The 14,419-nt window shown below is 43.6% G+C and overlaps 1 protein-coding gene across 2 annotated transcripts in view; it reads right to left on the reverse strand.

Moving 5' to 3' along the window:
- The window catches only part of pde5ab (phosphodiesterase 5A, cGMP-specific, b), a 192,232-nt gene that overhangs the window by 31,678 nt on the left and 146,135 nt on the right, over nt 1-14,419 (reverse strand). For both annotated transcript variants that reach the window (XM_070871121.1, XM_070871128.1), the window contains 2 exons: nt 11,634-11,728; nt 2,076-2,163 (listed from right to left, as the gene is read on the reverse strand). In XM_070871121.1, the coding sequence (XP_070727222.1) occupies nt 2,076-2,163; nt 11,634-11,728 (183 nt within the window). The remainder of the gene's footprint in view (nt 1-2,075; nt 2,164-11,633; nt 11,729-14,419) is intronic.

Genomic DNA, 14,419 nt, shown 5'->3' on the forward strand with positions numbered 1-14,419 from the left:
TAGAATTTTTTGAGGATGTAACTAGTAGAGTGGACAAGGGAGAACCAGTGGATGTGGTGTATTTGGACTTTCAAAAGGCTTTTGACAAGGTCCCACACAAGAGATTGGTGTGCAAAATTAAAGCAGATGATATCAGGCGTAATGTATTGACGTGAATAGAGAACTAGTTGGCAGACAGGAAGCAGAGAGTCAGGATAAACGGATCCTTTTCAGAATGGCAGGCAGTGACTATTGGGGTGCCGCAGGGCTCAGTCCTGGGGCCCCAGCTATTTACATTATACATCAATGATTTAGATGAAGGAATTAAGTGTAATATCTCCAAGTTTGCAGATGACACTAAGCTGGGTGGCGGTGTGAGCTGCGAGGAGGATGCTAAGTGGCTGCAGGGTGAATTGGACAGGTTAGGTGAGTGGGCAAATGCATGGCAGATGTAGCATAATGTGGATAAATGTGAGGTTATCCACTTTGGTGGCAAAAACACGAGGGCAGCATATTATCTGAATGGTGACAGATTAGGAAAAGGGGGAGGTGCAACAAGACCTGGGTGTCATGGTACATCAGTCATTGAAAGTTGGCATGCAGGTACAGCAGGCAGTGAAGAAGGCAAATGGCATGTTGGCCTTCATAGCTAAGGGATTTGAGTATAGGAGCAGGGAGGTCTTACTGCAGTTGTACAGGGTCTTAGTGAGGCCTCACCTGGAATATTGTGTTCAGTTTTGGTCTCCTAATCTGAGGAAGGACATTCTTGCTATTGAGGGAGTGCAGCGAAAGTTCACCAGACTGATTCCTGGGATGGCAGGACTGACATATGAGGAGAGATTGGATTGACTGGCCTGTATTCACTGGAGTTTAGAAGAATGAGATGGGATCTCATAGAAACATATAAAATACTGACGGGACTGGACAGGTTCGATGCAGGAAGAATGTTCCCGATGTTGGGGAAGTGCAGAACCAGGGGGCACAGTCTAAGGGTAATGGGTAAGCCATTTAGGACCGAGATGAGGAGAAACTTCTTCACTCAGAGAATTGTTAACCTGTGGAATTCTCTACCGCAGAGAGTTGTTGATGCCAGTTCGTTGGAATACAGTCAAAAGGGAGTTAGATATGGCCCTTACAGCTAAAGGGATCAAGGGGTATGGAGAGAAAGCAGGAAAGGGGTACTGAGGTAATGATCTGCCATGATCTTATTGAATGGTGGTGCAGGCTGGAAGGACTGAATGACCTACTCCTGCACCTATTTTCTATGTTTCTCTGTTTCTATATTTAAGACCTCCAAACGTGGCAAGTAGGTTGCAAAGTAAAATACCCTTGTGTGTTCCATAAAATGGGCTGGATTTTCGGCTTTGATGTTTTTGGGGCGATAATGGCGGCGGGGCGGGAAAGTTGGCACCCGGAAATAGTTTGCGTCTTCGGCGGCAAGTTTGGGCAGCCGAGCCTTGAATCAGGGGGTGCAGCGCTAAAGGAGGCATTGTACATCTCTCTTAGGGCATTAGGATGGGAAACTCCCGAGCTATAGAGCCGGACTGGGAGCGCTCTGAGAGACGTCTGGGGAAGTGGGTGGGGGGGAGTGGAGGGGGACACAAAAACATTCCTAAAATATTGCCCATGCCACCACAACACAAATCACAAAAGTATTAAAAGAAAAAATATTCACACTTACCTTAGGAGTCCATTACTTACCTCTCCACTGTTGGTATCGTTGGACCTCCTGATTTCCCAGGCGGTCAGTGCAAGGCGCACTTTGCGGCGAACGGGTCGGGCAAGAATCAAAACTCACGCGGCGTCACAACCAGGGGTGTTGTACATCGGGTGCAACTTCTAAGCCAGACCCGAGGATCGCTGCAAGGTGTTGGAGGCTTACCGCCCGTCCAAAACAGCTCACCGCTGTCTTTGCCGCCTCTCTGGAGTGAAAAACGGAGTGGAAACGACCCGAAAATCCAGCCCTTTGAGAGATTTTGCAAATTCTCATAAAAACAAAGCAATGCTTACAAAAGTAGACAAAGCTCTGCCCCTTGCACCATTTGAGTATCAACATTATTAATTAATATGAAACACAAAAACAGTCAGTCACTTACAGGGGTGTTGAGTATCATGACGCACTGATCAAAATGATGATGTTCCATCGTGGAGTGACAGTAGAGCTGAGCAAGAGGATGCTCACTCCTGCACAACAAGAATCATACAGAAGAGTTTCATATTAATAGTTTCACTAATCTTTTCCAAACAGAAAATATAATCGATACAAACAATGTTTTAAATTAAGTTCTTTCTTCAAGTGATGTTTCACAGTTGAAGTAGCCTTTGCTGTTGTAAAGTTAAAGATATGCATTAATCACATGTCACTTTTGCCTACTAAGAACATAATATCCTATGTTACATATAAAAATATGGCCGAGCTTATAACACTGAAAGAACAGAACTGCCAAGATCACAACCAAAATTGTGATAATTGTCACTGAGCACAGCACACACAGCTTCTTACATGGCAGGCAGCTCTGTCGGAAGCATCCGGAACGTGCCTGGTTCTGTTTATTATTAACTCTGCTGTAGTTGCAGTACACAATACGTCCACATCCACAGTGTGGAGCTACAAACATTACAAGCTCACAGACATTACACTTCTCCCTCCTTAATGAAGAAGTTATTATAACAAACATCATACATAACTTGTATGTTTATATATAACACAAGATACAGACTTATTTTTTCCATATTTACAAATTTAACTTAACCACTTGTTTTCTGTTTCGATGAGGATACCTGCGTTCTTGAATAGAACCTTCCAAACATGGTGTCGAATCTAAACTCGTTCGAGACGCATCCTGAGGAACGTTTTCCTCCACAGAATTTCTTTGATTTTCATTTGAACTCTCTCTAACTTCAGGCTGTTTGTTTTCCTGACTCGGACTCAGACTTACATGCTGATTTTCTCTTGGATTTTTGTCTAGAACATTGGATGCAGGATATGCTACAGGTATATCAAAACTATCTGATGAGTCAGAAATAATTGAATCATTCCCACCTTCAACTTCTTCCATGTCTGTAGGTAAAATATGATCAATATGAACAAACCTAACCTGTCCATTATCAAGCATCTTTACCAAATATATGCGAGGACCACATATCTTCATTACTCTTCCTAATAACCACTTTAACCATTTATGGTGATGGTTCTTCAATCTCATCCTCTGGTTTAATTTCACACTTCTCTCCTTTACTCTACCTCGATCATGATTCTCTTTCTGTCGTAATTATGTCTCTTCTACAAACTGTGCCAAATTTGGGTTTAACAGTGAGAATCTGGTTCGTGGCTATCTTTTGAGAAACAACTCTGCTGGTGTTCTACCAGTAGTTGTATGAGGAGTGTTATGAGACGTAATCAAAAAATTAGCCAATTTGGGATCCAATGACAACTTTTGTTTCCTTGGATTTGGATCAAACATTTGTTTTATGAGGGCACGTTTTACAATTTGTACATTGCGCTCTGCTGCACCATTCGAAGCAGGGTGGTATGGTGGAACCTTGGTATGTTTCATACCATTTTTGCTCGTGAACTGTGCAAATGTTTCTGAATGAAATTGTGGTCCATTATCCAAAACAATTTCTTCTGGGAGACCAAATGAAGAAAATAATCTTCGCAAAATGTCCAATGTTTTACTTGTTGTTATTTTCCACATTGGAAACACTCATCCCACTTCGAATGGCTATCAATCACATTGAACAATTGTTGTCCTTCTAACTCAGCAAAATCAATATGTAGCCTTTGCCACACCCTGGGAGGCCATTTCCATGGCTGTAATAAATAATACTGATGGTGGTTGCTTGCTTACCGATTGACATGTCGTGCACTGACTCACGATGTACTCTATATCTTTATCAAGACCTGGCCACCATAAATAACTGCGTGCAAAACTCTTGGTCAAACACATTCCCAGGTGCTGGTCATGGAGGTCTCCTAATAATTTGGACCTAAATTTATTTGGTATAACCACTCTTGAACCCCCACATGATACAATCTTTATTGACTGATAATTCATTCCTTCGAATGAAGAATGGATGAATATCTTTGTCTGTTACCTGGTTTGGCCATCCATTTACAGTATAATCATACACCTTTGACATCACTGGGTCACGTTTGGTTGCTCTACCAATCTCTTCAACTATGACTGGCAGTTCATCAATGTATGAAAAATAGAACACTTCTTCCCTATCAGACGGAACTTGTGATGGGGAAGGCAATCTAGACATTGCATCGGCATTACTGTGATCAGCTGATCGTCTGTATCCAATATCATAAGTAGATGCTGACAACATCAAAGCCCATCTCTGCAGTCGGGCTGCAGATAAGTTTGGAACTGGGGACTTTGGATGTAGGATTGCTGTCAGGGGCTTATGGTCCGTAACGATGGTAAACTTACGACCATACAAGTATTTGCGAAACTTCTTGACCCCAAATATTAATGCCAAAGCTTCCCTTTCAATTTGCGCATAATTACGCTCACTAACACTGAGAGTGCGTGAAGCAAAAGCAATTGGTCTCTCCTCCCCACTACTTGATACATGAGAGAGTACAGCCCCACTCCATATGGAGAGGCATCACATGCTAGCTTAATCTCCTTAGATATGTCATAGTGAACTAACATGGTGCTCTCTTCCAATTTGCTTTTATACTCCTTGAATGCTGTATCGCATTCTTTTGACCACTTCCAATGGACCTGTTTTTTCAATAGGTCATTTAGTGGATGTAATACTGTAGCCAGATTTGGTAGGAACTTCCCATAATAGTTCAAAAGACCCAAGAATGAACGAAGTTCAGTGACATTCCTGGGAGTGGGTACATTTCTAATTGCATCCAATTTTTCCATGGTTGGATGTAAACCATCTTTGTCTACTCTGTACCCTAAGTACTCCACTGAGTTTTTAAATAACTCACACTTACGAGCAGACACTCGTACTCTGTGCTTCTCTAGCCGTTTGAGGACTTCATTCAATATGTTATTATGAATTTGCCTATTTGGTGCTGAAATTAGTATGTCATCCAAATAACATACTACCCCTTCAAGACCTTGCAAAATCTGGTTCATCACCCCTTGGAATATGGCAGGGGCAGAAGACACTCCAAACGGTAGCCTATTAAATTGATACAGGCCTAGATGAGTATTTATAGTCAAACATGACTTGGACTCCTCATCTAGTTCAAGCTGTAAGTAGGCATTCGTAAGATCCAGTTTTGAGAAAATCTGACCCCCTGTCAGTGATGTGAACAAATGTTCTATATTCGGCAATGTATTGGGGACATTACCCTCTTGAACCTGGTTTATGGTTACTTTATAATCACCACACAATCTTACCTTACCATCGGACTTAGGTACAACAACAATTGGTGTAGCCCAATTACAATCTTAAAAATGATGTTCTCAGTCTCTAGTCTTTTGAGTTCTTGCTCAACGTTCTCCTTGAGTGCATATGGTATGGAACGTGGCTTGTAGTAAACTGATCTAGCGTCCTTCTGTACCCTGGCACTCGCCTTGAAGCCTTGGATCGGACTGCCCGTTTTGCAGAACATCTTTGGCTACTTCTTGATAACATCATCCGTTGATGCAAATCTCGCTTCCACACAGAAAATCTCACTCCAATCCAGCTTTAGTGATCTCAACCAATTTCTTCCTAGCAAGGCAGGCTTGTCTCCTTTCACTACTATTCGAGGCAAGTTCTGAAATTGATCCTTATATTTCACCGGTATGGTGATACGATCGACCACAGGAATTTTCTCTCCAGGGTAGTCTCGCAGCTCTACCTTGGATTTCCCCAATGGTTAATCACACAATTTGTCGAGGTACAGCGACTCCGCTACTACACTCACGGATGCACCCGTGTCGATTTCCATTGGTATCTTGAATCCCGCAACATCTATTTAGATTTTGATACTTTCCAAATCGCTGTTCGTTAACTTCATGCTCCTGATAACATGTAACTCTAACATCTCCTCGTCCTGTTCTTGTTCTTCTATGCTATGTAGTCTCTGGGGATTTCTACTCATAGCTTTTAACGCTGGACTCATAGCTTTGAACGCTGGACGCATAGCTTTTAAAACTGGTTTACTCTTCAGTCGGCATGCCTTTGCAAGATGCCCAAGCTTTCTGCAGAAGAAACACTCTGCCTTCACATATGGACAACTTTGAGCAATATTTTGTCCCAGGCAGCTATAGCACAACTTTGACGCTCTGTTAAAATTTTCAGTTTCTGAGACTTTGGGCTCCCACCGCCTTTTGCTTTGAATCTGTAGGCGATTTACCTCGGTTGACTGATGACCGTAATTATTATGAAATTCTCAGGAATATTGTTCAGTCATGTCCATCGACCTCACTGTCTGACAAGGAATCTCAAAAGTCAAGTCATGTGTCGTCAATAACTTCCCTCTGATCGCATCATTTTTCACCTCATAAGCAAAACGATCCCGTAATGCTCGGTTTTGAAAGTTTCCGAAATTATAGTGAATCGATAGCTTTTTTAATGCTACAATGTAATCACTGATACTTTTATCAGTCTTTTGATTCCGAATCCCAAAACGATAGCGTTCAGCAATTTCTAATGGTTTGGGGTTATAGTGCTGCTCCAGCTTCATTAAAATCTCTTTAAGCGTTGTGTCCTTTGGCTCGTCAGGCACAAGCAGATTTATCAGTGTTTCATACAATTCCGGTCCAGCTTCCAATATCGCCTGATTCTGAAATGCATTCTCTGGAACTTCGATTATGTTATTTGCAGTGAAATGCATTTCTAGCCGATCCACATGTGCTTTAAAACATTCCCGGTCGTGTCTATATTCACCAAATGTCCCATTACACCTGCCATTTTAATCTCTAGCTGTTCACACCATGTGCTGTATTTTACCTCAGATTTTGTAGCTTTTTCCAAAGACAGAGAAGCTCCCAAAGTCTCTCTGTCGGCTGGCTGAATTCTTCACCAATAAAATTTCAGCTTTAATTCATCTGAAAAATCTCATCTCATCGCCAAATGTGATATATTCACAGAGCACAGGACACACAGCTTCTAACATGGCAGGCAGCTCTTTTGGAAGCCTCCGGAACATGCCTGGCTCTGTTTATTATGAACTCTGTATTTGCAGTACACAATACGTCCACATCCACATCCACAGTGTGGAGCTATAAACATTACAAGCTCACAGACATTACAAAAATAAACATTGATTTTGTGCATCATCTGTGCTGTTGCTCATGGCAAGTCACAAAATGCATTCTGTCTTAAGAAAATTTTTGTCAAAGTGGTAGGTTTTAAGGAGCGTCTTAAAAGAGGAGAGAGAGGCAGTGAGATGGAGAGAGTTAGGTAAGGAATTCCAGAGCTTAGAGCCTAGACAGTAAAAGGCACATAGAAACAGAACATAGAAAATAGGTGCAAGAGTAGGCTATTCGGCCCTTCGAGCCTGCACCACCATTCAACGAGTTCATGGCTGAACATGCAACCTCAGGACCCCATTCCTGCTTTCTCACCATACCCCTTGATCCGCCTAGTAGTAAGGACTACATCTAACTCCTTTTTGAATATATTTAGTGAAATGGCCTCAACAACTTCCTGTGGTAGAGAATTCCACAGGTTCACCACTCTCTGGGTGAAGAAGTTGCTCCTCATCTCGGTCCTAAATGGCTTACCCCTTATCCTTAGACTGTGACCCCTGGTTCTGGACTTCCCCAACATTGGGAACATTCTTCCTGCATCTAACCTGTCTAAACCCGTCAGAATTTTAAATGTTTCTATGAGATCCGCTCTCATCCTTCTGAACTCCAGTGAATACAAGCCCAGTTGATCCAGTCTTTCTTGATAAGTCAGTCCCGCCATCCCGGGAATCAGTCTGGTGAATATTCGCTGCACTCCCTCAATAGCAAGAATGTCCTTCCTCAAGTTCGGAGACCAAAACTGTACACAATACTCCAGGTGTGGCCTCACCAAGGACCTGTGCAACTGTAGTAACACCTCCCTGCCCCTGTACTCAAATCCCCTCGCTATGAAAGCCAACATGCCATTTGCTTTCTTAACCGCCTGCTGTACCTGCAGGCCAACCTTCAATGACTGATTTACCATGACACCCAGGTCTCGTTGCACCTCTCCTTTTCCTAATCTGTCACCATTCAGATAATAGTCTGTCTCTCTGTTTTTACCACCAAAGTGGATAACCTCACATTTATCCACATTATACTTCATCTGCCATGCATTTGCCCACTCACCTAACCTATCCAAGTCACTCTGCAGCCTCATAGCATCCTCCTCGCAGCTCACACTGCCACCCAACTTAGTGTCATCCGCAAATCTGGAGATAATACATTTAATCACCTCGTCTAAATCATTAATGTACAATGTAAACAGCTGGGGCCCCAGCACAGAACCTTGCGGTACCCCACTAGTCACTGCCTGCCATTCTGAAAAGTACCGATTTACTCCTACTCTTTGCTTCCTGTCTGCCAACCAGTTCTCAATCCACGTCAGCACACTACCCCCAATCCCATGTGCTTTAACTTTGCACATTAATCTCTTGTGTGGGACCTTGTCGAAAGCCTTCTGAAAGTCCAAATACACTACATCAACTGGTTCTCCCTTGTCCACTCTACTGGAAACATCCTCAAAAAATTCCAGAAGATTTGTCAAGCATGATTTCCCTTTCACAAATCCATGCTGACTTGGACCTATCATGTCACCTCTTTCCAAATGCGCTGCTATGACATCCTTAATAATTGATTCCATCATTTTACCCACTACCAATGTCAGGCTGACCGGTCTATAATTCCCTGTTTTCTCTCTCCCTCCTTTTTTAAAAAGTGGGGTTACATTGGCTACCCTCCACTCCATAGGAACTGATCCAGAGTCTATGGAATGTTGGAAAATGATTGTCAATGCATCCGCTATTTCCAAGGCTACCTCCTCAAGTACTCTGGGATGCAGTCCATCAGGCCCTGGGGATTTATCGGCCTTCAATCCCATCAATTTCCACAAAACAATTTCCCGACTAATAAGGATTTCCCTCAGTTCCTCCTTCTTACGAGACCCTCTGACCCCTTTTATATCCGGAAGGTTGTTTGTGTCCTCCTTAGTGAATACCGAACCAAAGTACTTGTTCAATTGGTCTGCCATTTCTTTGTTCCTTGTTATGACTTCCCCTTGATTCTGACTGCAGGGGACCTACGTTTGTCTTTACTAACCTTTTTCTCTTTACATATCTATAGAAGCTTTTGCAGTCCGTTTTAATGTTCCCTGCAAGCTTCCTCTCGTACTCTATTTTCCCTGCCCTAATCAAACCCTTTATCCTCCTCTGCTGAGTTCTAAATTTCTCCCAGTCCCCGGGTTCATTGCTATTTCTGGCCAATTTGTATGCCACTTCCTTGGCTTTAATACTATCCCTGATTTCCCTTGATAGCCACGGTTGAGCCACCTTCCCTTTTTTATTTTTACGCCAGACAGGGATGTACAATTGTTGTAGTTCATCCATGCGGTCTCTAAATGTCTGCCATTGCCCATCCACTGTCAACCCCTTAAGTATCATTCGCCAATCTATCCTAGCCAAATCATGCCTCATACCTTCAAAGTTACTCTTCTTTAAGTTCTGGACCATGGTCTCTGAATTAACTGTTTCATTCTCCATCCTAATGTAGAATTCCACCATATTATGGTCACTCTTCCCCAAGGGGCCTCGCACAACGAGATTGCTAATTAATCCTCCCTCATTACACAACACCCAGTCGAAGATGGCCTCCCCCCTCGTTGGTTCCTCGACATATTGGTCCAGAAAACCATCCCTTATGCACTCCAGGAAATCCTCCTCCACCGTATTGTTTCCAGTTTGGTTAGCCCAATCTATGTGCATATTAAAGTCACCCATGATAACTGCTGCACCTTTATTGCATGCACCCCTAATTTCCTGTTTGATGCCCTCCCCAACATCACCACTACTGTTTGGAAGTCTGTACACAACTCCCACTAATGTTTTTTGCCCTTTGGTGTTCTGCAGCTCTACCCATATAGATTCCACATCATCCAAGCTAATGTCCTTCCTAACTATTGCATTAATCTCCTCTTTAACCAGCAATGCTACCCCACCTCCTTTTCCTTTTATTCTATCCTTCCTGAATGTTGAACACCCTTGGATGTTGAGTTCCCAGCCCTGATCATCCTGGAGCCACGTCTCTGTAATCCCAATCACATCATATCTGTTAACATCTATTTGCACAGTTAATTCATCCACCTTATTATGATACTCCTTACATTAAGTCACAAAGCCTTCAGGCTTGTTTTTTTAACACCCTTTGTCCTTTTAGAATTATGATGTAGTGTGGCCCTTTTTGTTTCTTGACTTTATTTACTCGGCCTTCCACTATTGCTTTTTACCTTTCTACCATCTGTTTCTGACTCCATATTACTTCGCCCTGTCTCGCTGCATAGGTTCCCATCCCCCTGTCATATTAGTTTAAACATTCCCGAACCGCATGAGCAAAGGTTACCCCCAGGACATCAGTTCCAGTCCTGCCCAAGTGCAAACCATCCCTTTTGTACAGGTTCCACTTCCCCCAGAACTGGTTCCAATGTCCCAGGAATTTGAATCCCTCCCTCTTGCACCACTGCTCAAGCCACGTATTTATTCTAACTATCCTGCTCCCTCTACTCTGATTAGCACGTGGCACTGGTAGCAATCCAGAGATTACGACCTTTGAGGTCCTACTTTTTAATTTAATTCCTAGCTCCCTAAATTCAGCTTGAAGGACCTCTTCCCGCTTCTTACCTATAGCGTTGGTACCTACATGTACCATGACAACTGGCTGTTCACCCTCCCTCTCCAGAATGCTCTGCAGCCAATCCGAGACATCCTTGACCCTTGCACCAGGGAGGCAACATACCATCCTGGAGTCTTGGTTGCGACTGCAGAAACTCCTATATATTCCCCTTGCAATAGAGTCTCCTATCACTATAGCTCTCCCACTCTTTTTCCCGCCCTTCTGTGCAGCAGAGCCACCCATGGTGCCATGATCCTGGCTGCTGGTGCCTTCTCCTGGTAAGTCATCTCTCCCAACAGTCTCCAAAACGGTATATCTGTTTTGGAGGGAGATGACTGCAGGGGACTCATGCATCACCTTCCTGCTTTTGCCTTGTCTCTTGGTCACCCATTCACTATCTGTCCTAACCCTTACCTGCGGTGTGACCAACTCACTAAATGCGCTATCCACAACATTCTCAGCATCGCGCATGCTCCAGAGTGAGTCCATCCGCAGCTCCAGTGCCATTATGCGGTCTGTCAGGAGCTGCAGCTGGACACACTTCCTGCACACATAGTAGTCAGGGACACTGGAAGTGTCCCTGACTTCCCACATAGCACAGCACGGCGGCCAATGATAGAGCGATGAAAATCGGGAATGCGCAAAAGGCCAAATAAGGAGGAGAACAGAGAACTTGGAGGGTTATAGGGCTGGAGAAAGTTACAGAGATAGGGAGGAGCAAGGTCATAGAGCTATTTGAAAACCACTCTGAGGTACAGTGCACCAGAGCACCAACCCAGCACAGTACAGTAATAACATCAGTATCCAATAATCACTATCTGCAATATGTCATGCTCACAACATTTAAAAGGCCCATACCTCTGTATGAAAGCATTGTTCACCCCTCTGTGGTCCAGGTCATGGCTCAGGGTCGCTATGATGAGAGCTAAAATCTCCAGCTCAGTTAACTTGTTCTGTAACAACAACAAAAAACAATTTAACATTTCAATTCTAAATACTCAAACTATTCAATATTTTTAAGTGTAGGTAGAATCTAACCAAGTGGAGGGAGAGGGATCCAAAGTTTTTCATGTTTAACAATTAGAGTAAAATGCTGACAAGAAATCTAACAGCAGAATTTCACAATTCAGCATAATTTTGATTCTCAGACCTGACCAATGCTCAGATATACCAAGCTCATTTGGTTAGTTGCAATCTCAATGCTTGATATCCTGCCTCAGTGTTGCACATCGCTGGTAGTTAATTTGTGATGGGCATTTTACAAATCAATATTGTTGACGGAAGCCTCGCCCACTGTTGCTGCATAATCACAAATTTGAGCACTGAATATCCATGATTTCCACTATGTGCGGCTGGCAGGCAAGGCTCCACTGTAGAAGCACCAAGTAACACATCTTGACTCCTGCAGTTCAGGAGCACTGTTTTTATTTGATTCACTGATTCAAGTCCACCAACAAGCTCAGCACATGTGTGCGAAAGACAAGGCTGGAACATTTGCAACCATCTTCAGCCAGGAGTGCCGAGTGGATAATCCTACTTGGCTTCTTCCTGTATCACAGATGGTGGTTTTCAGCCATTTCGATTCACTCCACGTGACATCAAAAAACGGCTGAGTGGACTGGACACAGCAAAGACGAGGGGCTGGATTTTACCAACCTCGGTGGGTCCGTGGTGGGCGACGTCGGTGGCGGGTCCTGGCTTCGCTGCTGGCTTCAGCCTGCTGTGGAAAATGATTTTCCTCTGACTGTGCTTGTTAAGCCCACCCAGCTCATTTGAACATAAGAACATAAGAAATAGGAGCAGGAGTAGGCCACCTGGCCCCTCGAGCCTGCTCCGCCATTTAATAAGATCATGGCTGATCTGATCATGGACTCAGCTCCACTTTCCTGGCCGCTCCCCATAACCTTTTATTCCCTTATTGCTCAAAAATCTGTCTATCTCCGCCTTAAATATATTCAATGACCCAGCCTCCACAGCTCTCTGGGGCAGAGAATTCCATAGATTTACAACTCGCTGAGAGAAGAAATTTCTCCTCATCTCAGTTTTAAATGGACGACCACTTATCCTGAGATTATGCTCCCTAGTTTTAGTTTCCCCTATCAGTGGAAATATCCTCTCTGCATCCACCTTGTCAAGCTCCCTCATTATCTTATACGTTTCGATAAGATCACCTCTCATTCTTCTGAACTCCAATGAGTATAGGCCCAACCTACTCAACCTATCTTCATAAGTCAACCCCCTAATCTCCGGAATCAATCTAGTGAACCTTCTCTGAACAGCCTCCAATGCAAGTATATCCTTCCTTAAATACGGAGACCAAAACTGTATGCAGTACTCTAGGTGTGGCCTCACCAATACCCTGTAGAGTTGTAGCAGGACTTCTCTGCTTTTATACTCTATCTCCCTTGCAATAAAGGCCAACATTCCATTTGCCTTCCTGATTACTTGCTGTACCTGCATACTAACTTTTTGTGTCTCATGCATAAGGACCCCCAGGTCCATCTGTACTGCAGCACCATGCATTTTTTCTTCATTTAAATTATAATTTGCTTTTCTATTTTTTCTGCCAAAGTGGATAACCTCACATTTTCCCACATTGTACTCCATCTGCCAAATTTTTGCCCACTCATTTAGTCTGTCTATATCCCTTTGCAGATTCTTTGTGTCCTCCTCACAATTTGCTTTCCCACACATCTTTGTATCATCAACAAACTTGGCTACATTACACTCAGTCCCTTCATCCAAATCATCAATATAAATTGTAAATAGTTGAGGTCCCAATCCTGCTCCATCACTTACAAGACACAAGTCAGGAGTGTGATGGAATACTCTCCACTTTCCTGGATGGGTGCACTTTGGTGATAAAAACAGAGAGACAGACTATTATCTGAATGGTGACAGATTAGGAAAAGGGGAGGTGCAAAGAGACCTGGGTGTCATGGTACATCAGTCATTGAAGGTTGGCATGCAGGTACAGCAGGCGGTTAAGAAAGCAAATAGCATGTTGGCCTTCATAGCGAGGGGATTTGAGTACAGGGGCAGGGAGGTATTGCTACAGTTGTACAGGGCCTTGGTGAGGCCACACCTGGAGTATTGTGTACAGTTTTGGTCTCCTAACCTGAGGAAGGACATTCTTGCTATTGGGGGAGTGCAGCGAAGGTTCACCAGACTGATTCCCGGGATGGCGGGACTGACCTATCAAGAAAGACTGGATCAACTGGGCTTGTATTCACTGAAGTTCAGAAGAATGAGAGGGGACCTCATAGAAACGTTTAAAATTCTGATGGGGTTAGACAGGTTAGATGCAGGAAGAATGTTCCCAATGTTGGGGAAGTCCAGAACCAGGGGACACAGTCTAAGGATAAGGGGTAAGCCATTTAGGACCGAGATGAGGAGGAATTTCTTCACCCAGAGAGTGGTGAACCTGTGGAATTCTCTACCACAGAAAGTTGTTGAGGCCAATTCACTAAATATATTCAAAAAGGAGTTAGATGAAGTCCTTACTACTAGGGGGATCAAGGGGTATGGTGAGAAAGCAGGAATAGGGTACTGAAGTTGCATGTTCAGCCATGAACTCATTGAATGGCGGTGCAGGCTAGAAGGGCCGAATGGCCTACTCCTGCACCTATTTTCTATGTTTCTAT

This window comes from Pristiophorus japonicus, chromosome 2 (assembly GCF_044704955.1).
Source record: "Pristiophorus japonicus isolate sPriJap1 chromosome 2, sPriJap1.hap1, whole genome shotgun sequence".
NCBI lineage: Eukaryota > Metazoa > Chordata > Chondrichthyes > Pristiophoridae > Pristiophorus > Pristiophorus japonicus.